This window comes from Somniosus microcephalus, chromosome 7 (genome assembly GCF_052327205.1).
Source record: "Somniosus microcephalus isolate GS21.2 chromosome 7, FLI_Smic_1.0, whole genome shotgun sequence".
Taxonomy (NCBI): Eukaryota; Metazoa; Chordata; class Chondrichthyes; order Squaliformes; family Somniosidae; genus Somniosus; species Somniosus microcephalus.
The window spans coordinates 83,678,614-83,701,612 of NC_140993.1; the positions used below are offsets into that span (position 1 = coordinate 83,678,614).

The following is a 22,999-nucleotide window of genomic DNA, read 5'->3' on the forward strand; positions in this document are numbered from 1 at the left end:
AATTGGTTATCTTTGAATTGGTGTCAGCATGAATTTCATCGTTCTATTTGGGTCAGTCCGGGTCAATCCTGTTTAAGTGTTCGTTGTAGTAGAACTGATTTCCATTGAAAGAATCAGGTCTTGCCATTGGGATCATTAGAAGCAGGTGTTCATTATAAGCATGGTTCATTATAGTGAAGTTAGCCTGCATTTGCTAGCTTAGTCGTGGAACTTGGGACGTAACAATATACTCCATTGTGATCTGGACTGAATCTCTGTCGTAAGCATGCAAACTCCTTTAATCTCTCCAAAACCAGGCCAAGTTAACACTAGGCAAGGCATTGTTTGGTCCGGTTTGTAAACTGCATTATTCCACAGTAGACAAAACATACAGAAGGTGCCACTTGGTACAACCAGTTCAACTTCTGTTCATGTACCGTTACCAAAATGAAGAACACAATACTAGCCAACTTGGAGGGATTCTTACTTAATGTAGAAAGTTACATTTACTCCACTATCTGTCCTGCTGACAGTGCAAAGATTATTTATCTTCTGTAGCCTTTTGCCGCTTTTTCCCTTTTACAGCGTTTAAGAACATAAGGAATGTAAGCCATTTGGCCCCTCGAGCCTGCGCCACCATTCGATAAGATCATGGCTGATCTGGTCTTGGCCTCAACTCCACTTTCCTGCCTGCTCCCCATAACCCTTGACTCCCTTATCGTTCAAAAATTTGTCTATCTCTAAAATATATTCAATAACCCAGCCTCCACAGCTCACTGGGGTAGCGAATTCCAAAGATTCACGACCCTCAGAGAAGAAATTCCTCCTCATCTCCGTTTTAAATGGGTGACCCCTTATTCTGAAACTATGCCCCCTAGTTCTAGATTCCCCCCCGAGGGGAAACATCCTCTCTGCATCTACCCTGTCAAGCCCCCTCAGCATCTTATACGTTTCAATAAGATCACCTCTCATTCTTCTAAACTCCAATGAGTATAGGCCCAACCTGCTCAACCTTTCTTCATAAGACAACCCCTTCATCTCAGGAATTAACCTAATGAACCTTCTCTGAACTGCCTCCAATGCAAGTACATCCCTCCTCTCATAAGGAGACCACAACTGTACTCCAGGTGTGGTCTCATCAACGTCCTGTACAGTTGTAGTAAGACTTTCTTACTTTTATACTCCATCCCCCTTGCAATAAAGACCAATATTCCATTTGCCTTCCTAATTACTTGCTGTACCTGGCGAGATCATGGGAGATGGAATATAATGTGGATAAATGTGAAATTATCCACTTTGGTCGAAAAAACGAAGGCAGAGTATTTCCTAAATGGTGAAAGATTGGGGAATGCAGATGCTCAAAGGGACCTGGGTGTCCTTGTACATGAGTCACTGAAAGTGAATGTGTAGGTGCAGCAAGCCATTAGGAAGGCAATTGGTATGCTGGCCTTCATTACAAGAGGATTTGAGTACAGGAGTAAAGAAGTCTTACTCCAATTATATAGGGCCTTGGTGAGACCACACCTGGAGTACTGTGTACAATTTTGGTCTCCTTACCTAAGGAAGGATATACTTGCCATAGAGGGAGTGCAACAAAGGTTCAGAAGATTGATTCATGGGATGGCGGGACTGTCGTATGAGAAGAGATTGAGTAAATTAGGCCTGTATTCTCTTGAATTCAGAAGAATGAGAGGGGATCTCATTGAAGCATACAAAATTATTACAGGGCTTGACAGGGTGGATGCTGGGAGAATGTTTCCCTTGGCTGGGGAGTCCAGAACCAGGGGCCATAGCCGCAGGATAAAGGGTAGGCCATTCAGGACTGAGTTGAGAAGAAATTTCTTCTCACAGAGGGTGGTGAATCTTTGGAATTCTCTACCCCAGAGGGCTGTGGAGGCTCAGTCATTGGGTATATTCAAAACAGAAGTCGATAGATTTCTGACTAGTAAGGGCATCAAGGGATATGGCGATAGGGCAGATGATCAGCCATGATCTCATTGAATGGCGGAGCAGGCTCGAAGGGCCGAATGGCCTACTCCTGCTCCTATTTCTAATGTTCTTATGTACCTGCATGCTCACTTTTTGTGTTTCATGTACGAGGACCCCCAGATCCCTCTGTACCGCAGCATTTTGTAGTCTCCTTCCATTTAAATAGTAATTTGCTTTTTTATTTTTCCTACCAAAATGGATAACCTCACAACTTCCCACATTATACTCCATCTGCCAAATTATTGCCCACTCACTTAACCTATCTATATCCCGTTGCCGATTCTTTGTGTACTCTTCACAACTTGCTTTCCCACCTATCTTTGTATCATCAGCAAATTTGGCTACATTACTCAGTCCCTTCATCCAAATCATTAATATAGATTGTAAACAACTGAGGCCCCAGCACTGATCCCTGTGGCACCCCACTAGTTATAGTTTGCCAACCTGAAAATGACCCATTTATCCCGACACTCTGTTTCCTGTTAGTTAGCCAATCCTCTATCCATGCTAATATATTACCCCCAACACCATGAGCCCTTACTTGTGCAGTAACCTTTTACGTGGCACCTTATCAAATATCTTCTGGAAATCCAAATACACTACATCTACTGGTTCCACTTTATCCACCCTGCTCGTTACATCCTCAAAGAACTCTAGCAGATTTGTGAAACATGATTTCCCTTTCATAAAACTATGCTGACTTTGCTTGACCGTATTATGATTTTCTAAATGTCCTGCTACCACTTCCTTAATAATGGACTCCAGCATTTTCCCAATGACAGATGTTAGGCTAACTGCTCTATATAGTTTTCTGCTTTCTGCCTTCTTCCTTTCTTGAATAGGGTTGTTAGATTTGCGGTTTTCCAATCCACTGGGACCTCTCCAGAATCCAGGGAATTTCGGTAGATTACAACTAATGCATCCACTATTTCTGCAGCTACTTCTTTTAAGACCCTAGGATGCAGGCCACCAAGTCCAGGGGACTTGTCTACCTTTAGTCCCATAAGTTTGCCTCGTATTTTTTCTCCAGTGATGGTGATTGTTTTAAGTTCCCACTTCCCTAAAGACCCTTGATTATCTATTATTACTGGGATGCTTTTAGTGTCTTCTATCGTCATGACCGATACAAAATATTTGTTCAAAGTGCTTGCCATTTCCCTGTTTCCCATTATTAATTCCCCAGTCTCATCCTCTAAGGGAGCAACGTTTACTTTAGTTACACTCTTCCTTTTTATATACCTGTAGAAGCTCTTACTGTCTGGTTTTTATATTTCTTGCTAGTTTACTCTCATAATCTATCTTCTCTCTCTTTTTAGTCGTCCTTTGTTGGTTTCTAAAAATTTCCCAATCCTCTGACCTACCACTAATTTTTTGCATCATTGCATGCCTTTGTTTTCAATTTGATACCATCCTTAACTTCCTTAGTTAGCCACGGATGGTTCATCCTTCACTTAAAGTCTTTCCTTCTCTCTGGAATATATCTTTGCTGTGAGTTATGAAATATCTCCTTAAATGTCTGCCACTGCTTATCTACCGCCTTACCCTTTAATCTATTTTCCCAGTCCACTTTAGCCAACTCTGTCTTCATGCCTTTTGTAATTGCCTTTATTTAAGTTCAGGACACTAGTTTGAGACCCAAGTTTCTCACCCTCAAACTAAATTTGAAATTCTAACATGCTATGATCACTCTTCCCTAGAGGATCCTTTACTATGAGATCATTAGTTAATGCTATCTCATTACACATTACCAGATCTAAAATAGCCTGCTCCCTGGTTGGTTCCACAACGTATTGTTCTAAGAAACCACCTCAAATACATTCTATGAACTCTTCCTCAAGGCTACCTTTGCCAATTTGATTTGTCCAATCTATATTAAGATTAAAATCGCCCATGATTATTGCAGTACCTTTCTTACGAGCCTCCATTAATTCTTGATTTATAATCTGTCCTGTAGTGTAGCTACTGTTAGGGGGCCTATAGACTACTCCCACCAGTGACTACTTTCCCTTATTATTTCTTATTTCCACCCAAACTTATTGTACATCTTGATCTTCTGAGCCAATATCATTTCTCACTACTGCACTGATCTCATCCTTTATTAACAGAGCTACCCTACCTCCTTTTCCTTTCTGCCTATCTTTCTGAAATGTCAAATACCCCTGAATATTCAATTCCCAGCCTTGGTCACATTGCAGCCACATCTCTATAATGGCTATCAGATCATACCAATTTATTTCTATTTGTGCCATTAACTCATCTATCTTGTTACGAATGCTGCATGCATTCACGTAAAGCACTTTTAATTTTGTCCTTTTACCATTTTTCCCTACTCTGACTCTACTTTCTGATGCACTTATGTTTATATGCTCTGTCCCTTCCTGCCACACTCTGGTTATCATTACCCATATTGCTATGCTGCACTATTGCCTTCTCCTTCCTCTGACTTTTTAAATTTCTCCTCACCTGAATTCCTCCCCCCCCCACCCCCCCACTATTTAGTTTAAAGCCCTATCTACAGCCCTAGTTATTCGATTTGCCAGGACACTGGTCCCAGCATGGCTCAAGTAAAGTCCATCATAACAAAACAACTCCCTCTTTCCCCAGTACTGGTGCCAGTGCCCCATGAATCGAAACCCATTTCTCCCACACTAATCTTTGAGCCAAGCATTCATCTCTCTGATCTTATTTACCCTATGCCAATTTGCTCATGGCTCAGGTAGTAATGCAGAGATTATCACCTTTGTGGTTCTGCTTTTTAATTTAGTCCCTAGCTGCTCATACTCCCTCAGCAGAACCTATGTCGTTGGTACCTACGTGGCCCATGACAACTGGATCTTTCCACTCCAAGTTCCTCTCCAGCCCAGAGGAGATGTCCTTAACCCTGGCAGGCAACACAGCCTTCGGGACTCGCGCTCTCGGCTGCAGAGAACAGTATCTATCCCCCGAACTATACTGTCCCCTACCACTACAACATTTCTTTTTACTCCCCCAACTTGAATGGCCCCCTGTACCACGGTGCCGTGATCAGTTTGTTCATCCTCCCTGCTCTCCTCCACACACGGAGCAAGTACCTCGTACCTGTTGGACAAGTGGAAGGGCTGATGCTCCTCCAATGCTACTTCCTGGATCCCCATACCTGCCTCAATCGAAGTCACACCCTCCTGTCCCTGACCACGGACCAAATCTGAAGTATTTAACCTAAGGGGTGTGACTGCCTCCTGGAACAAAGTATCTAGGTAACTTTCTCCCTCCCTGATGTATTGAATGTCTGCAGCTCAGACTCCAGCCCATCAACTCTGAGCCGAAGTTCCTCGAGCTGCAGACACTTACTGCAGATGTGGTTGTCCTGGATCACACTGGTGTCCACCAGCTCCCACATGCTACAGCTGCAACACATCACCTGCCCCGCCATCTCTATTTTATTTAATTTAATTTAATTTAATTAATTACGTCAATATCAATCAATTGTCTATTTATAGTTTTTTATTATCTAGGTAAACTAGGTTATAACCGTGTTTAATTTATTACATTTATTAAACTAAGTTTAATTAGTTATACATTTAGTTATATGCTGTAGATCTTTACTGTAACTTAGCCCTCGGTCCTAAGAGAAAAGTAATACCCACCACCAATCACCTACCTGCTTACCTATGATGTCACACTTTGATTTTTTGTTATTGAGTTGGAGCCTCACTGCTCCTCCCCTGCTGGCTCTGCTCTCAGGCCTCCTTTCGCCACGCTCTTTATTTTGCTCCCACTGCCGCTCTGGTTCCGCCCAGGTCTGCTGGGGCTGAACTCAGGCCTCCTCTCGCCGCGCTCTTTATTTTGCTCCCGCTCCAGTTCCGCCCAGGTTCGCTGGTGCTACTCTTGACTTCATTTGCAGCTTTTAGACTGACTTTGAGGCTCTGTTAATTTTTATTTTTTTCAAAGACCAGCAGAATTCAAAGGAATTTGTCAATTCCAAGGTGGGCAAGATGTCTCCTGAATGGTTAGGCATTGCTAACAAATGGGCCCTTTTTTGCGATTTATGCAAAATAACTGCCATCCAACATTAAAATCACTTATTTTCTGCCGATGAATGGCCAATCTAACCTGGACTGAGGCTGTCTGAAGAAATTACTCAATTTCAGGCTGAACATTAAGACAGCTCTTCAGGGTCCTATTCGTGAAAAAGATGGCCACACTGACCATAAAGTATCGATACTGCCAGGCACAGGTAGTGGGAGGGAGAGGTGACGAATTTACATGAATCATAGAAACATAGAAATTTACAGCACAGAAGGAGGCCATTCGGCCCATCTTGTCTGTGCCAGCCAACAGAGCTATCCACCCTAATCCCACTTTCCAGCACTTGGTCTGTAGCCTTGTAGGTTACGGCACTTCAAGTGCATATCCAAGTACTTTTTAAATGTGGTGAGGGTTTCTGCCTCTACCACCCTTTCAGGCAGTGAGTTCCAGGCCCCCACCACCCTCTGGGTGAAAAAATTCTCAAATCCCCATTAAACCTCCTACCAATTACTTTAAACCTATGCCCCCTGGTTATTGACCCTTTTGCTAAGGGAAATAGGTTATTCCTATCCACTCTATCTAGGCCCCTCATAATTTTACACACCTCAATTAGATCTCCCCTCAGTCTCCTCTGTTCCAAAGAAAACAACCCCAGCCCATCCAATCTTTCCTCATAGCTAAAATTCCCCAGCCTAGGCAACATCCTCGTGAATCTCCTCTGCACCCTCTTTAGTGCAATCACATCCTTCCTGTAATGTGGTGACCAGAACTGCATGCAGTATTCTAGCTGCAACCTAACTAGTGTTTTATACAGTTCAAGCATAACTCCCTGCTCTTATATTTTATGTCTCGGCTAATAAAAGCAAGTATCCCGTATGCCTTCTTAACCACCTTTTTATCTCCCTGTCCTGCTACCTTCAGGGATCTGTGGACATGCACTCCAAGGTCCCTCTGATCCTCTGCACTTCAGTATCCTACCATTTATTGTGTATTCCCTTGCCTTGTTAGCCTTCCCCAAATGCATTACTTCAGACTTCTCCGGATTGAATTCCATTTGCCACTGTCCTGCCCACCAGACCAGTCCATTGATACCTACCTGCAGTCTACAGCTTTCTTCTTCATTATCAAACACACGGCCAATTTTTGTATCATCTGCAAACTACTTAATCATACTTCCTAATTCAAGTCCAAATCATTGATATATATCAAAAAAAGCAAAGGACCCAGTACTGAGCCCTGTGGAACCCCACTGGAAACAGCCTTCCATTCACAAAAAACACCCTTTGACCATTACCCTTTTGTTTCCTGCCTCTGAACCAGTTTTGGATCCAACTTGTCATTTTGCCTTGGATCCCATGGGCTTTTACTTTCATGACAAGTCTGCCATGTGGGACCTTATCAAAAGCCTTGCTAAAATCCATATAGACTACATGAAAAGCACTACCCTCATCGACCCGCCTTGTTACCTCAAAAAATTCAATCAACTTAGTCAGACACGACCTTCCCTTAACAAATCCGTGCTGACTGTCCCTGATTAATCCATGTCTTTCTAAATGAAGATTTATCTTGTCCCTCAGAATTTTTTCCCAATAATTTTACCACCACTGAAGTTAGGCTGACTGGCCTGTAATTACTCGGTCTATCCCTTTCTCCCTTTTTAAACAACGATACCACATTAGCACTCCTCCGGTACCACACCTGTAGCCAGAGAGGATTGGAAAATGATGGCCAGAGCCTCTGCTATTTCTTCTCTCGCTTCTCTTAACAGTCTGGGATACATTTCATCCGGGCCTGGGGATTTATCCACTTTCAAAGATGCTAAACCTCTTAATACTTCCTCTTTCATTATGTTTATTTCATCTAATATTTCACACTCCTCCCAGATTGCAATGTCTGCATCGTCCCTCTCTTTTGTGAAAACAGACGCAAAGTATTCATTCAGAACCATACCCATGTCTTCTGCCTCCACACACAGGTTACCTTTATTGTCCCTAATAGGCCCTACTCTTACTTTAGTTATGCTCTTGCTCTTAATGTATTTATAAAACATCTTTGGGTTTTCTTTGATTTTACTTGCCAATATTCTTTCATGCCCTCTCTTTGCTTTCCTAATTTCCTTTTTAATTTCACCCCTGCACTTTCTATACCACTCTAGGGTTTCTGCAGTATTGAGCCCTCGGTATCTGTCATAAGCTTACCTTTTTTTCTTTATCCTACCTTGACATCCAGGGAGCTCTAGATTTGTTAGTCCCACCCTTTTTCTTTAAGGGAACAGACTTGCTCTGAACCCTCACTATCTCCTTGAATGCCTCCCACTGCTCTGACACTGATTTACCTTCAAGTTTCCGTCTCCAGTCCACTTTGGCTAAATCACATCTCGGCTTAGTAAAATTAGCTTTTCCCCAATTGGGAACTTTTATTTCTGGTCTATCCTTGTCCTTTTCCATAACTACCCTAAATCTAACTGAATTATGATCACTACCACCAATATGCTCTCTGACTGATACCTTTTCCACCTGCCCAGCTTCATTCCCTAAAACTAAGTCCAGAACTGCCCCCTGTCTTGTTGGGCTTGCTACGTACTGCTTAAAAAAAAAAATTCTCCTGAATGCATTTTAAGAATTCTACTCCCTCTATACCGTTCACACTAATTTTAACCCAGTTAATATTAGGGAAGTTGAAATCTCCTATTACTGCCATATTTTTGCATGTCTCAGAAATTTGCCTACACATTTGCTCTTCTATCTCCCTCTGATTGAGGGTCTATAGTATACCCAGTATTGTGATTGCCCCTCTTTTGTTTTTCAGTTCAACCCATATGGCCTCACTGGATGATCCTTCTAAGCTATCATCCCTCCTCACAGCTGTAATTGAGGCAGCTATTTTCAGGCTGTCTGAGAGAACTTCAGTTTGGGAGGGTAGTATTAGTTCAACATTTCCTTGCCAGCCTGTGCCATTTTAGAGCGCTGTATAATTCTGAAAATAACATGGGAGCAATATAATACCTGCAACTGTTGAAGCATATGAGCCATTTGTTAACTGAAATCATAAATCAGCAAATACTATTTTGGTTACGTTTTCCAGGCAGCATAAGAAATGATCTCACGTGGGCACCATGGAGCTTCTTGCACTGCTGACGAGATAATGTGTACCTCCTTGGTTTAACATGTAAAAGAAGCATTCAAGAATGATTTTGTCATTTCTATGATTAGTCTTTTGTTTTGTGCTATTCCGTTGGCTGAAAAATTGATCTTTGGGGCTGTTTTCCATCAAGATGAGCCCAATTTTGGGAAATTATTCAGTCTCTAAAATGGACAGAGACACCTGATAAACACAGGAAAAAAGATAATATATTAAGGGGGATAAAGGATTAGGCAGACTGGTGAAATGAAATGGGCAGACACATGGCAGATGAAATTTAGTGCAGAGAATTGTGGAGTGATTCACTGTGGTAGGAAGAATGAGGCGAGGCAATATAAACTAAATGGTACAATTTTAAAGAGGGTGCAGGAACAGAGAAACCTAGGGGTATACATACACAGGCCTTTGAAGGTGGCAGGAAAAGTTGAGAAGGCTGTAAAAAGGCATGTGGAATCCTTGGTTTTATAAATAGAGACATAGGCCGGAATTATAATCTGGAGGTGGGTCGGGAGCAGGGCAGCTAGAAAATGTTCGGGAAACCCGGGAGAAACCCTACCGAATTTAATTTTAAATCTTTAACCTCCCACCCGACTCCAACTCGCCTGTGTTTTGGGATTAAAGTTCCTCCCAGAGTACAAAAGCAAGAAAGTTATGCCAGACCTTTATAAAACACTACTTTAGGCCCTAGCTGAAGTATTGTGTCCATATCTAGACACCACACTTAAGGAAGGATGTCAAAGCGTTAGAGAGGGGGCAGAGGAGATTTACTAGAATGGTACCAGGGATGAAAGATTTCAGTTATGTGGAGAAACTGGGGTGGTTGTTCTTTGAGCAGAGAAGGTTAACAGGAGAATTGATAGAGGTGTTCAAAATCATGAAGGGTTTTGATAAAGTAAACAGGGAGAAAAGTTTCCACTGGCAAACAAGTAAGTTACCAGAGGACACAGATTGAAGGTATTGCCAAAGAACCCAGAGGGGATATGAAGGGGGGGGGGAAATTACACAATGAGTTATGATCTTGAATGCGCTGCCTGAAAGGATGGTGGAAGCTGATTCAGTAATAACTTTCAAAAGGGAATTGGATAAATATTTGAATGGGGGAAATTTTCAGGGCTATGGGGAAAGAGCAGAGGAGTGGGACTAATTGGGTAGCTCTTTCAAAGAGCCGGCACAGGAACGATGGGCTGAATGCCCTCCTGTACTGTCATTCTCTGATTCTCATTCTGACTCTATGAAATGAGTCTGGAATTTCTCTGTCCCTGTCATAGTCTAGTAATGTTATAGTTAAGGGCCTGGCCTAATGCGAGAAAAGCTCACAGATGATTTTTGTGAACCATTTTGGAGTATCCCCTTTGAGTGTTTTGGCTCTTTAAGAGTCCCATACATTACCATAATCCAATTACTCCTCGTTAAATTGAACAATTCCATTTACTAACACTGAAACCATTTTTATTACATCATGGGAAACTTTCTGTGGATGCCCAAATCAAATGTATGATGCTGCAGTTGAAAAATATATTAAACTTTTTCCCTTACAAGGGAATGGAGGAAGAAAAAAGTTTGATGCTTGAGAAATGGAAAGTTCTGTGACCTTTAGAGGCATTTTAGAGAAAAAAAGGTTTTGTCCTGACCTGATTTTGTTTTGTTTATTTACAGTGGATGGAAGTTAGGTTCAACACTCTGGCAAAATGCCCACACTGCAAAAGAATGTAAGTTCAGTTCATTTTATGGCAGATGTGATTCATCATATTTGCTGCATTTATTTTCTTTTAGATTCATTATTACATTTTCTCTGTGTATATTTTACATCTACAGCTTAAAGATCTTTTCAAAAAAAATGTTATAAGGATGTGAATGATTTCATTCACTCACTTTAAAAATAATAAAGACATGCTTTTATGTAATGGGATTTTGTTTTAAAGACTGCCAAATGTGAGGGCTAGATTTTCTGCCTGTTCGGAGTCAATGGGACAAATATTTAGCCAATATTTCCCATAAGGAATCAAGGGGGAGAAATTCGGTATCATCCCGTTTGGGGTGCTAAATTTTGAAAACTGGAAAAATTAGCGCCAGGCGCTAATCATTCTCAACTTTCTGTAAATTCGGTATTAGCACTGTGGGAAGGAAGTGGAGTGCTAAATCAAACGCTCCACTTCCTTCCTGGCGCGCCAAAGGACGCAGGCGGGGAGGTAGTGGTGCAGCGGCACAATGTCCCATGCAGTGCTTAAAGGGAAGGGCCATTGCTGCAGGCTCTGCATTGGGACCAGTTAGCTGGTCCCCGACAGCAGCCACGATGCGGCCCGATCAGCCACATGAACTGCAGCAGAGTGTTGGGCTGATCGATCGTGGCCGAAGAAAAATGGAAAAAAATCAAATACTGCGTTGCAACAATTTTACTACATTCCCTTTTAACTTGCGCTCCCGAAGCGCCTGGCCTCCCAAACAATGCCTCCTGCAGCTGTCGGTGTTGTCACCCAGCGATACAGCAGGGGGCAGAACCGAAGTTCAGGCCCAGGGCGATGCGCAGGACAATGACATTACGATCTCCGGGCACAGGAGATCGTGGCGCAATGTGTTACTGCCGCCGCAAACCACTCGGCCAATTTAGAGGGAGTTGCTCATTTCACAGTGCCTGGTCAGTATGTCGGTATCGCCCCACCCCCTCCCCCCGGAGGCGATAACTGGAGGTGCTAAGGAGGCCAATTTCTAGCCCCAAATCTATTCCCAAGTTAGTTTGGGTGTGTGATCAATTTGTTAACTGTGACTTATTGAGCTCTGACAGTCTAATCATAAGAGTTTTGTATTATGGATTCTCAATGGAAACAGGCACCCATGTGCACATACAGTTTTACAAAAGAAAATCTTGTGTAAGGGTTAAATGGCTATTAAATATTGATTTAGCAGTCCTGGCACAGATGTGAGAGGCTGTATGGCCGCCTGCACGGTAAATTGTTTGTTCAAGTATGTAGTTATTACATTTTTCACCAGGTTTGTAGCAATGTGTCTCTCTTAGAATTTTGGACATCTCATTTTTGTCAGCAAAGGCTTTTTATATAGACTCATATTCCAAATGTGGAAAATTTCAAATGACATTTTTAACTTCATGATATTATGAACTGGTTGTATCACACCTGGCAATATAGCTGATGACTAGGTTTCTGGTGTGATTTTCTTGATACTGGTGTATTTTTTTACATTCCCACGTGCCATAGTTCCAGATTGAGCTATACTGGGCAGCTTCATGTGATAAAGACATTACAGAGAAACCTGTACAAATGGACATTAGCCAAAAAACACTGGGGGGGTGGGGGGGTGATTTTTGCCAATGGGGGCGCATTGGAGGCGGGACAGCGGCTTGTCAGGTTTTAGTCCCGCCTCCAACGACTTGTGGCCCACCCATGCTATTTTCCCTTGATTGACCTTGTTAAGCCCGCCCAGCGGGCTTAGCAGGCCAATTAAGGGGAAGCCGGTTACAGAGAACGTCATTTGACGGATGAATTGTTATCGTTTGACAGCTCTGTGACGCTGTCAAACACGGACATTCTCTGTTGTTGGTTGAGTCCTTGTATTCAAGACTCATCAAATCTCTTTTGTGAGCAGAAAGCAGATGACTGTTGCATCGGAGAATGCAGCATCCATATGTCATCTCTGCTGGTGAGATGCGGGAGTCTCCGGTTCCCCAACTGTTGAATCCTGCAGGAAGAAACAAAGGTAAGTAAACATTTTCTATCACTTTTCACTCACCTCACATACTTACCTCTCCACACTTGCACCCATCACTTACCTCCACAGCGCACTTTTGGACCCCTCCAACCCCCGCAGACCCACTGCTCACCTCGCTGACCCTGGCGGGGTTTGCCGACATCGGGAAGCCCGCGCCTCTGCTGGAAAAATGGGGATAATTCTCTTAACTGCCTGTTAGCTACCTGTTAACAGGCAGTTAAGTGGCTGTAATCCCCTTCCCGCCTCCAGGAGACGGGTCAGCTACCCACCTCCTGGGAAGATGGCACGGAGATTCTGCCATTTTCCCGGCAGACCCGCCTCCCCAGGGCTGGCAAAATCACCCCCTTACTGACAGTCCCAAATAACTTACATTATAATAGATACAAACTGCCCCTTGAAACCACGGACACTCTCAAATTCCAAACTATGGACAGCCTTCAATGCACCAAGTCCATCTACAACGTAAAAACACCGCACAGGCAGCTAAGTGCGAGGCGGCAGCGGGTGAAAAATGGCTTTTGTGTAATGGGAGATTTCTTTACCCAGCATGCAGAATGGTTAAGAAACCCCTCTGTATCTGGAATTCAATGTTTGCACAGCTCTATCACAGGGATAGAGGGGTTTCTCTGTCGCTATGGATGCTGGGTAAAAAGATATCCATTATACAAAAGCCTGGAACTGCCAGTCGGGAATCAGGGGCCCAGAAATTGGGGGGTGGGGGGGTGGTGGAATAAAATTGTGGGTGCTCAAGAGTTGTACATGCTTCTACCAGAATGTGAAAAGGAAGAGAGTAGCAAAAGTAAGTACTGGTCCCTTAGAGGCTGAGTCAGGAGAAATTATATTGGGGAACAAGGAAATGGCAGGGACTTTAAACAAATATTTTGTATCTGTTTTCACAGTAGAACATATAAAAAGCATACCAAAAATAGTGGGGAACCAAGGGGCTTATAAGAGTAAAGAACTTAAAGTAATTTAATTTCAGTAGAGAAAAAGTACTTGAGAAACTAATGGGATTAAAAGCTGACAAATCCTCGGTCCTGTTGGTCTACATCCTAAAAGAGGTGGCTGCAGAGAAAATGGATGCATTAGTTGTGATCTTCCAAAATTCCCTAGATTCTGGAACGGTCACAGCAGATTGGAAGATAGCAAATGTAACCCCGCTATTCAAGAAAGGAGGGAGAGAGAAAACGGGGAACTACACACCAATTAGCCTGGCATCAGATGTTGGGAAAATGCAATAATCCATTATTAAGGAAGTGATAACAGGGCACTTAGAAAATCGTAATATGATTAGGCAGTCAACATGGTTTTATGAATGGGAAATAGTGTTTGACAAATTTATTAGAGTTTTTTGAGCATGTAACTAGCAGGGTGGATAAAAAGGATCCAGTGGATGTAGTATATTTGGATTTCAAAAAGGCATTCGATAAGGTGCCACAGAAATGTAACTGGACCAGCCACACACATACTGTGGCAACAAGAGCAGGTCAGAGGCTAGGTATTCTGCGGCGAGTGTATCACCTCCTGACTCCCCAAAGCCTTTCTTCCATCTGCAAGGCACAAGTAAGGAGTGTGATGGAATATTCTCCACTTGCCTGGATGAGTGCAGCTCCAACAACACTCAAGTAGCTCGACACCATCCAGGACAAAGCAGCCCACTTGACTGGCACCCCATCTACCACCCTAAACATTCACACCTTCCACCACCGGCGTACCATGGCTGCAGTGTGTACCATCTACAAGATGCACTGCAGCAACTCGCCAAGGCTGCTTCAGCAGCACCTCCCAAATCCGTGACCTCTTCCTAGAAGGACAAGGGCAGCAGCACATGGGAACACCAATTCCCCTCCAAATCACACACCATCCTGACTTAGTATATCGCCGATCCTTCATCGTTGCTGGGTCAAAATCCTGGAACTCCCTCCCTAACAGCATTGTGGGAATACCTTCACCACACGAACTGCCACAGTTCAAGAAGGTGGCTCACCACCACCTTCTCGAGGGCAGTTAGGGATGGGCAATAAATGCTGGCCTTGTCAGCGACACCCACATCCCATAAACACATTTTAAAAAATAGGTTGTTACGCAATGTAAGGGCTCATGGGGTTGGGGATAATACATTAGCATGGATAGAGGATTGGTTAACGGACAGAAAACAGAAAGTAGGGATAAATGGGTAATTTTCCAGTTGGCAGGCTGTAACTAGTGGGGTATCGCAAGGATCAGGGCTTGGGCCTCAGCTACTTACAATCTATATTAATTACTTAGATGAAGGGACCGAGTGTAATATATCCAAGTTTGCTGACAATACAAAACTAGGTGGGAAAGTAAGTTGTGAGGAGGACGCAGAGCCTGAAAGGGGTTATAGACAGACTAAGTGAGTGGGCAATAAGGTGACAGAGGAGTATAATGTGGGGAAATGTGAGGTTATTCAATTTAGTAGCAAGAATAGAAAAACAAAATATTTTTTAAATGGTGAGTATTAAATCCGTGTGTTAATGGAGACACGGAATGCAGGAGTTGGTTTAACAAGTCTTTACTGAATGGAGACAATCTGGAAACTGAAACTACAGAAGCCTGCCAGGGCCTTTTATACAGGGATGGTCACTGCCGGTACTGCAGTCTGAGACCAGTTATTCCCTTAAAGGGACATACACAACAATTCCTCCCCTTTTAGATAAACAGTACATAACATTCATTTAACAACTAAATAATAACTAATTACAATTACGGTTGCTAGATACATTAGTTGAAGTTAAGCAATTATAAGTTCAGTCTTTGAGGAGGCTTCCTGATTCTGTCTGGATAACGCCTCTTTGGGATATCAGGTTCTTCTGGCAAGGTTGAGTCGGGAGCAATGTCGTTGTTTGGTTCGTCTGCTTCCAATGTCACCGATTCTGCGGTAGATGCAATTGGTACTTCGGTTTCATCGCCGGGTGTATCAGATCGTGGTGTGAAGTTGAGGTTTTCCAGTGACTCTAGAATCTGGTCAGCATGGCGTCTTACAATGCTCTCTTCGACGTCCACGGTATACATTAGAGGTCCTTGCCGTGTACAGATCGTTCCTGGCTGCCATTTCTCTGCGTGGTAGTCCCAGGCCAAAACTGGTTGACCTATCTTAAAACTCCTGGTCAGCCTTGCATTCATATTCTGAAACTGCCTGTTCTCCACATCTCTTCTGACGTTTGGCTTAACCAAATCCAAGTGGCATCGTAGTCTTCGATTGAAGAACATCATGGCTGGAGTTTGGTTGGTAACCGCATGTGTCGCATTCCGGTAGGCAAACAAGAAGTTATCCACCTTGTGTTGCAGGGGTATATCTTCATTACACATTGCCTTGATAGCCTTCTTGAATGTTTGAACAAACCTCTCGGCCAATCCATTAGTGGCTGGATGATATGGGGCAGATGTGTAATGCTTAACACCATTGTTCTTTAAGAACCTCCGGAACTCTTCAGACACAAACTGTGGTCCATTGTCAGAGCAAATCTGTTCAGGCAGCCCATTCCTGGCGAATATGGTTCGTAAGACTGTGATAGTTTTTTCTGTGGTGGTTGAGGACATTTTTATTACCTCTGGCCACTTTGAATGTGCACCCACCGCAATTAAAAACATCGAGTCCATAAAGGGACCAGCAAAATCAATGTGCACCCTTTGCCATGGAGATGAGGGCCACTCCCATGGATGTAGAGGGGCTTGTGGTGGGGCGTTTTGGACCTTCTGGCATCCTGTACAGCTCTTGGTCATCTCTTCGATTTCTCTATCGATTCCCGGCCACCACACAAACGCTCTGGCTAAGTTCTTCATTTTTATCCCTCCCAGATGACCCTCATGAAGCTCATTGAGCACTCTATCCTTCAATTTGGGTGGAATTACTACTCTGGATCCACACATCAAGGTTCCTCTGCACACTGACAGCTGTTCTCTTCTCGGCGAGAATGCTGGCAGCAGTGGTTCGCCATGTGCTGGCCATCCCTTCACCGTTAAATCATAGACCCAGGAGAGCGTCGGGTCATTTCGTGTTTCCTTTTCTATGTTTGCATTTGTCACGGAGACATTCGACTATAGTCGAGTGGAATAACTCCACTGGATCCACTGCCAGTTCTTCTTCCACCGTCGGCAACGGTAGGCGCGACAATCCATCAGCATTCCCATGCTGTTTAGTTCCTTTGTACTCGATGTCATATTGGTGTGCCCCTAGGAAAGGGGACCACCTCTGTAGCCGTTGTGCCATCATTATCGGTACGCCCTTCTGAGGGTTGAAAATGGAGACGAGAGGTTGATGATCAGTTAGTAGAGTAAATTTCTGACCGTGCAGGTAGTGATTGAACTTCTTCACCCCCCACACCAGGCTGAGGGCCTCTCTGTCAATCTGGGCATAGTTACGCTCGGCTGAAGATAACGAGCGTGACGCAAAAGCTATCGGCCTCTCGGAACCATCAAGGAATTTATGTGACTACCGCCCCAATGCCGTAGGGAGACGCACCACACGCCAGTCTTATCGGTAGTGATGGGTTGTAGTGAGCCAATACTTCTCTTGAAGTGATTAGGTCCTTACTCTTCTGAAAGGCCCGCTTACATTCATTGCTCCATTTCCATGCTACTCCCGTTCGTAGTAGGGCGTTCAGTGGATGCAGAATTGTGGACAAATTCGGCAAAAACTTATGGTAGTAATTCACCAATCCGAGGAATGACCTCAGTTGTGACACATTTTCAAGCGCTGGAGCCTTAACTACCGCTTCAATTTTGTCAGGGGACTTATGCAACCCCTCTTCATCAATCACGTGGCCACAATACGATATCTGTTTCTTAAAAAACTCGCACTTGGGGCGATTGGCTCGTAGCCCATGTTCACGTAGTCTAGTGAGCACCTGCTCTAGGTTGGCAAGGTGTTCACTGTCATCTTCACCTGTCACTAGGATGTCGTCCAAGTAATACTGAGTCCCCGGAATCCCTTGCAGGACTTGTTCCATCGCTCTTTGCCATATCGCCGGAGCTGATGCTACTCCGAATACCAGTCGATTATACTGGTAAAGACCTTTGTGAGTGTTTATCGTGAGATACTTCCTAGAGGATTCTTCAACCTCCATCTGCAAATATGCTTGTGCTAGGTCAATTTTTGTAAAACGCTTCCCTCCGGATAGTGAGGCGAAGATATCTTCTATCCTTGGAAGAGGATATTGTACTGTGTGAAGGACTGGGTTCACTGTCATCTTGAAGTCCCCACAGATGCGAACATTCCTTGGCTCCTCAGACTTATTGTTTAATGTTTTCTTCATGACAGGAACGATGGGTGTCGCCCACTCGCTCCAGTCTACCTTAGATAACACGCCTGCATTCTCCAGATTCTCCAGCTCTGCCTCGACGGCTGGGCGAATTGCATATGGTACCGGTCTTGCTTTGAAAAACTTGGGAATTGCATTCTCCTCTATTTTTATCGAGGCGGTTACGCCTTTAAGAGTGCCCAGTTCTTGTTGAAATACCTCTTTGGCGTCAGCTAAGATTGTTGACAATCGTCCAGGAGTGACGTCGTCATCCTTTTTACCAGCCATCGTCAGTGCCTGAATGGAGTGCCAGTCTAAACTTATCTTTCTGATCCATTCACGTCCCAATAACGGTGGTCCACCATCTTGCAGAATGTAGAGATACAATTTCCGTATTTTCTTGCCGTTGTATTCGACAGGCACCCTTATTTTTCCTCTGGGGTATACTTTTTGCCCCGTATACGTCCTCAAGACAATGGATGTCTCTCCCAAGGGTATGTGTGAGAATTGCCGCTCGTAGTCTCGTCGATTCATGACTGTTAGAGCTGATCCTGTATCCAATTCCATTTTGACTTGAGACCCTGCTATCGTGAGGGTGACCCAAATGGTTCGGTGATCCTCTTTTGCGATTACGTTGTGAAGTTTGAGACCGCTTAGTCTCTTGTTCCCGGATTCAATATCGCTCATCTGGTCTTCGGAACTACTGTCCGTCATTCTTTTGTACTTTCCTGTACGGTTCCTTTGTAGCCTTTTTATTGTCGTTGGTCTTCTTCTCAGACCTGCAAACTCGTGCAATGTGTCCCATCTTTCTGCATTGCCTGCATATTTTGTCCTTGGACCAGCAGTCCTTCTGGTCATGGTTTGTTCTGCCGCAGCGATTAACATTTTGCAAATCCCCGTGTCATTTCGTGGGTGCCGTATTCCTGTGGCTTTTGTTGTATTTCCGCAGCTCCCCTTGCTGCTGCTTCGTTTGATACTGCCACGCTGAAAGCCTTATCTAGTGTCAGCTCTTTCTCTGAGAGTAACCTCTTCTGGGTTCCTTCACTCAGGAGTCCACAGACAAATTTGTCCCGTAAGGTATCTGCCAGTTCTGCTCCGAACTGGCAGTGCTTTGATAGCTTGCGTAGTTCCGTAAGGTAATCAGCATTGCTCTCATTTTTATGCTGATTTCTCCTGTGGAATTTAAATCTTTCTGCTATCAGCAGCGGTGTAGGATTTAGGTGTTCCTGTAGGATAGCAACAATTTCGTTAAAACTCTTCGCCTTCGGTTTGGCTGGAGTAATCAGGTCCCGCAATAGGCCGTACGTTCTTGCGCCCATTAAATTTAGCAATACCGATGCCTTTTTCCCCTCGGCTATTTCGTTTGCCTCGCAATATACCTCGACTCTTTCCACATACGTGGTCCAGTCTTCTATTGCATTATCGAAGGCAGTGATATCGCCAGTCTTTGGCATCTTGAAAATCTAAGATGGCGCCTCCTGCGCTTTGCCTTCGTCCCCGATGAATCAAAATGGCGCCTCCCGCGCTTTTCCTCCTTCCCCGCCGAGTTAAGATGGCGCCTCCCGCGCTTTCCCGCCACTGCCGCTGCTGTCAACACCGCTCTCCGCGGTATTTTTATTTTTAACCGTTCCTGTCGTGGAGCGGACCCTCTGGGATACTTCCCTCCCTCCTCTTAGGTCCGAACGCTGCCCGGCTGCGAAGCACCGGCCGCGCCCTGTGTGCTCCACCTCTCTCTCTCTTTGCTTCCCGACTCGCTGCCCGGCCCCGTTGCAGAGCCACCCGATCGAGCTCTAGCCCGCCGCAGCCCAGGAAGGATCAGTGCACTACCTGCCACCAGCCCGATTAGCTGGGAAACCACAGACTGGGGAACCAAGCCTGGCTCTTGACAGTCTCCCCTGCAAGTTTTCAATCCGATGATTTGGAGGGCGGTTGCCCACGGTCGACGCCCGTTTCTCGAGTTTCATTGGATTATTTTTTTTTTTTCTTTTCTGGCTTCGACCTTCAATAACGTCGTCTGAAGTGCTGCCGAGTTGCAGGTAAGTTCGTTTCTTACTCGTCGCCAGTATTAAATCCGTGTGTTAATGGAGACACAGAATGCAGGAGTTGGTTTAACAAGTCTTTACTGAATGGAGACAATCTGAATACTGAAACTACAGAAGCCTGCCAGGGCCTTTTATACAGGGATGGTCACTGCCGGTACTGCAGTCTGAGACCAGTTATTCCCTTAATGGGACACACACAACAGTGAGGAGCTATTAAGTGTTGGTGTTCAGAGAGATTTAGGTGTCCTCGTACAGGAAACAGAGTTAGCATGCAGGTACAGCAAGCAATTGGGAAAGTAAATGGCATGTTGGCCTTTATTGTAAGGGGGCTGGAGTACAAGAGGGTCAGAACATCATGTGATCAAACCTCCAGAAATGCTTCAACCCAGAGTTGGTACACCTATTCCACCAGGTACAACAGGTATTGATGAGCTACTAACAGCCCCCTACCAACCCCCCAGCACTTCAAACATTAGCAACTGCAGCACAGGGAGGGAGGAGTTCCCAGACAGAAGTCTGCAGGACATTAATCCCTTCCCCCCCCAATTTGGCTGGGACCTGCCAGGCACTCCGGCCCTACAGCAGCCACCTTGCCCTGTGCCAGCTGCCAATGTAGCAGATGCCAGGATTAGGACATCCCTCCCTCGATGGAAAACCAATGAACTGGAAAACCCAAATGAACAGAAAATGAACTGAAATCACATGCTGTTGGCAGGGCTCCAGAATTAGGTACGATCCTAGGTGAGGGCGAATAAAAGAAGGAACACTGCAGGAAATACAGCCAATCCTGGGATATTTGGCTCATCTGGTTTACTGTACATACAGTGACCATTTTGAAAATAAGGACACCTGCAAGTAAAGGACACCTGATGCAAGTCCCTTAGGTGTCCCTAATTTACAGGTTTCACTGTACTTGAAATATCAAGGGTATAAAAAAATGTTGGTGCTTTGTTTGACTCCTGAGGGCTGGATTTTCCAAGCCCTGAGGAGGTGGGCATGGAGGCGGGACAGCTGGTAAACTCGGAGAAAGTGGGGGCGGATGGCAAAGCTGCCCCCATCCTGCCTCCGTGCCCTTTTGCCAGGAGGTGGGAAGATGTGCAGCTTCAGGTCCCAGCTCCTGGAGGCGGGAAAGGCATTTAATTCTTTTAACTGCCTGTTAGCAGGTAATTAACAGGCAGAAAAAAGGATTAGTGCCATTTTATCTTCACAGGTGAAGGCTTCCCGATCTCGGAGAACCCTGCCGGGTTGGAGGAGGTCTGCGGCCGTCGGAGGCACCTGGAAGTAAAGTGTAGAGGTAAGTGATGGGTGCAAGTGTGGAGTGGTAAGTATGCAAGGTGAGTGATAAGTTTAAAAAAGTGTGCACTTACCTTGTTTTCTTCCTACAGCCTTTAGCCGCGCTGGATCGGGAGAGCCAACATCCTGCTTGCCAATTTCACAGAATGGCTGTTGGAGCCTCCGTTCCTACAGACATGTGAAATTGACAAATTTGAAAGGTTTGATGAGTCCTCAATGAAAGGACTCCTCAAACTAAAGAGAATGGCAGTGTTTGACAGCTTCACAGAGGTGTCAAACACTGTCATTTCTTCTTTCAAGAAGTCTTGACAGATAGCATGTCTGACGTTGACGTGCTGTCAGTGACTTCCTCCCTAATTGGCCTGCTGAGCCCGCAGGGCGGGCTTAACAAGCTCAATCAGGGGAAAATCCCTCTGATTGGTCAGGCGAGGATGGAGGCGGGACATTGGCACGGCAAGCAGCAGTCCTGCCTCCAACTCGCCTCCATTCACAAAATCCAACCCTGAGTTGCTGACTCTTATCCCAGATTGGTGCGCAGTGCTCAAATAATGGGTGATCAATAAAGATATTGCTGTTAATAACGCTGCTGAGTTTTTTAAAACATGTTTATCTAGCCATTTCCACCCCCCTTCTCTTCTGAAGACATGTGGGTAGTTTTGGAAGTCATCTGCACCTCTCGGATAGCAGTGATTGCCAGTGCAGCAAAGGTACAATGAGGTGTAAGTAGCCATGAAGATACTAAGTAGAACACACACTGGCATCCTGACACATGTATTGACAGCTCAGGGTTGGTGTGCGCCAGTACAGTTCAGTGAATCCTTTGCTGTTCCATAACACTATCCATAGTGTTGCCACTGCCAAATAACGAACTCTGAATTTCATAAATTGGAATATTTTCTAAGTGGCAAGAGAATCAGAACTGTATAGGAGCAAAGGGATTTGCATGCCATGTAAACAAATCACTAAAAGCTAGTGCACATATATGAAAAATAATCAAATAGTCTAACGGAATGTTGGCCACTATCTCAATGGGGCTGGAATACAATGGGGAGGAAGTAATGCTTCAGTTGTACAGAGCCTTGGTCAGACCTCATCTGGAGTACTGCCTTCAGTTTTAGGCTCCGCACCTCAGGAAAGATATGTTGGCCTTGGAGAGGGTACAGTGCAGATTCACCAGAATTATACCAGGGTTTAAAGGGTTAAATTATGAGGACAAGTTGCATAAACTTGGCTTGTATACCCTTGAGTTTAGAAGGTTGAGGGGTGATCTAATTGAGGTGTTTCAAATTTTAAAAGCTTTCTGTAGAGTAGATACAGAGAAGCTATTTTCTCTGGTGGTGGAATCCACAACAAGGTGGCACAATCCAAAAATTAGAACTTAGGCCATTTCGGAGTGAAATCAGGAAGCACTTTTCCCACAGAGGTACTGGAAATCTTGAACTATCTTAAGGCTGTGGATGCTGGATCAATTGAAATTTTCAAGAATGAGATCGATAGATTTTTTCAGGTAAGCGTATCAAGTGAATTGAGCCTCATTTATTGAGGTACAGATCATCCACG

The 22,999-nt window shown here is 44.5% G+C and overlaps 1 protein-coding gene across 1 annotated transcript in view; it reads left to right on the top strand.

The window, feature by feature from the left end:
• pip4p2 (phosphatidylinositol-4,5-bisphosphate 4-phosphatase 2) overlaps positions 1-22,999 on the top strand; it is a 99,208-nt gene that overhangs the window by 46,777 nt on the left and 29,432 nt on the right. Inside the window, exon 5 of the mRNA XM_085992690.1 lies at positions 10,774-10,826. Within this exon, the coding sequence (XP_085848816.1) occupies positions 10,774-10,826 (53 nt within the window). The remainder of the gene's footprint in view (positions 1-10,773; positions 10,827-22,999) is intronic.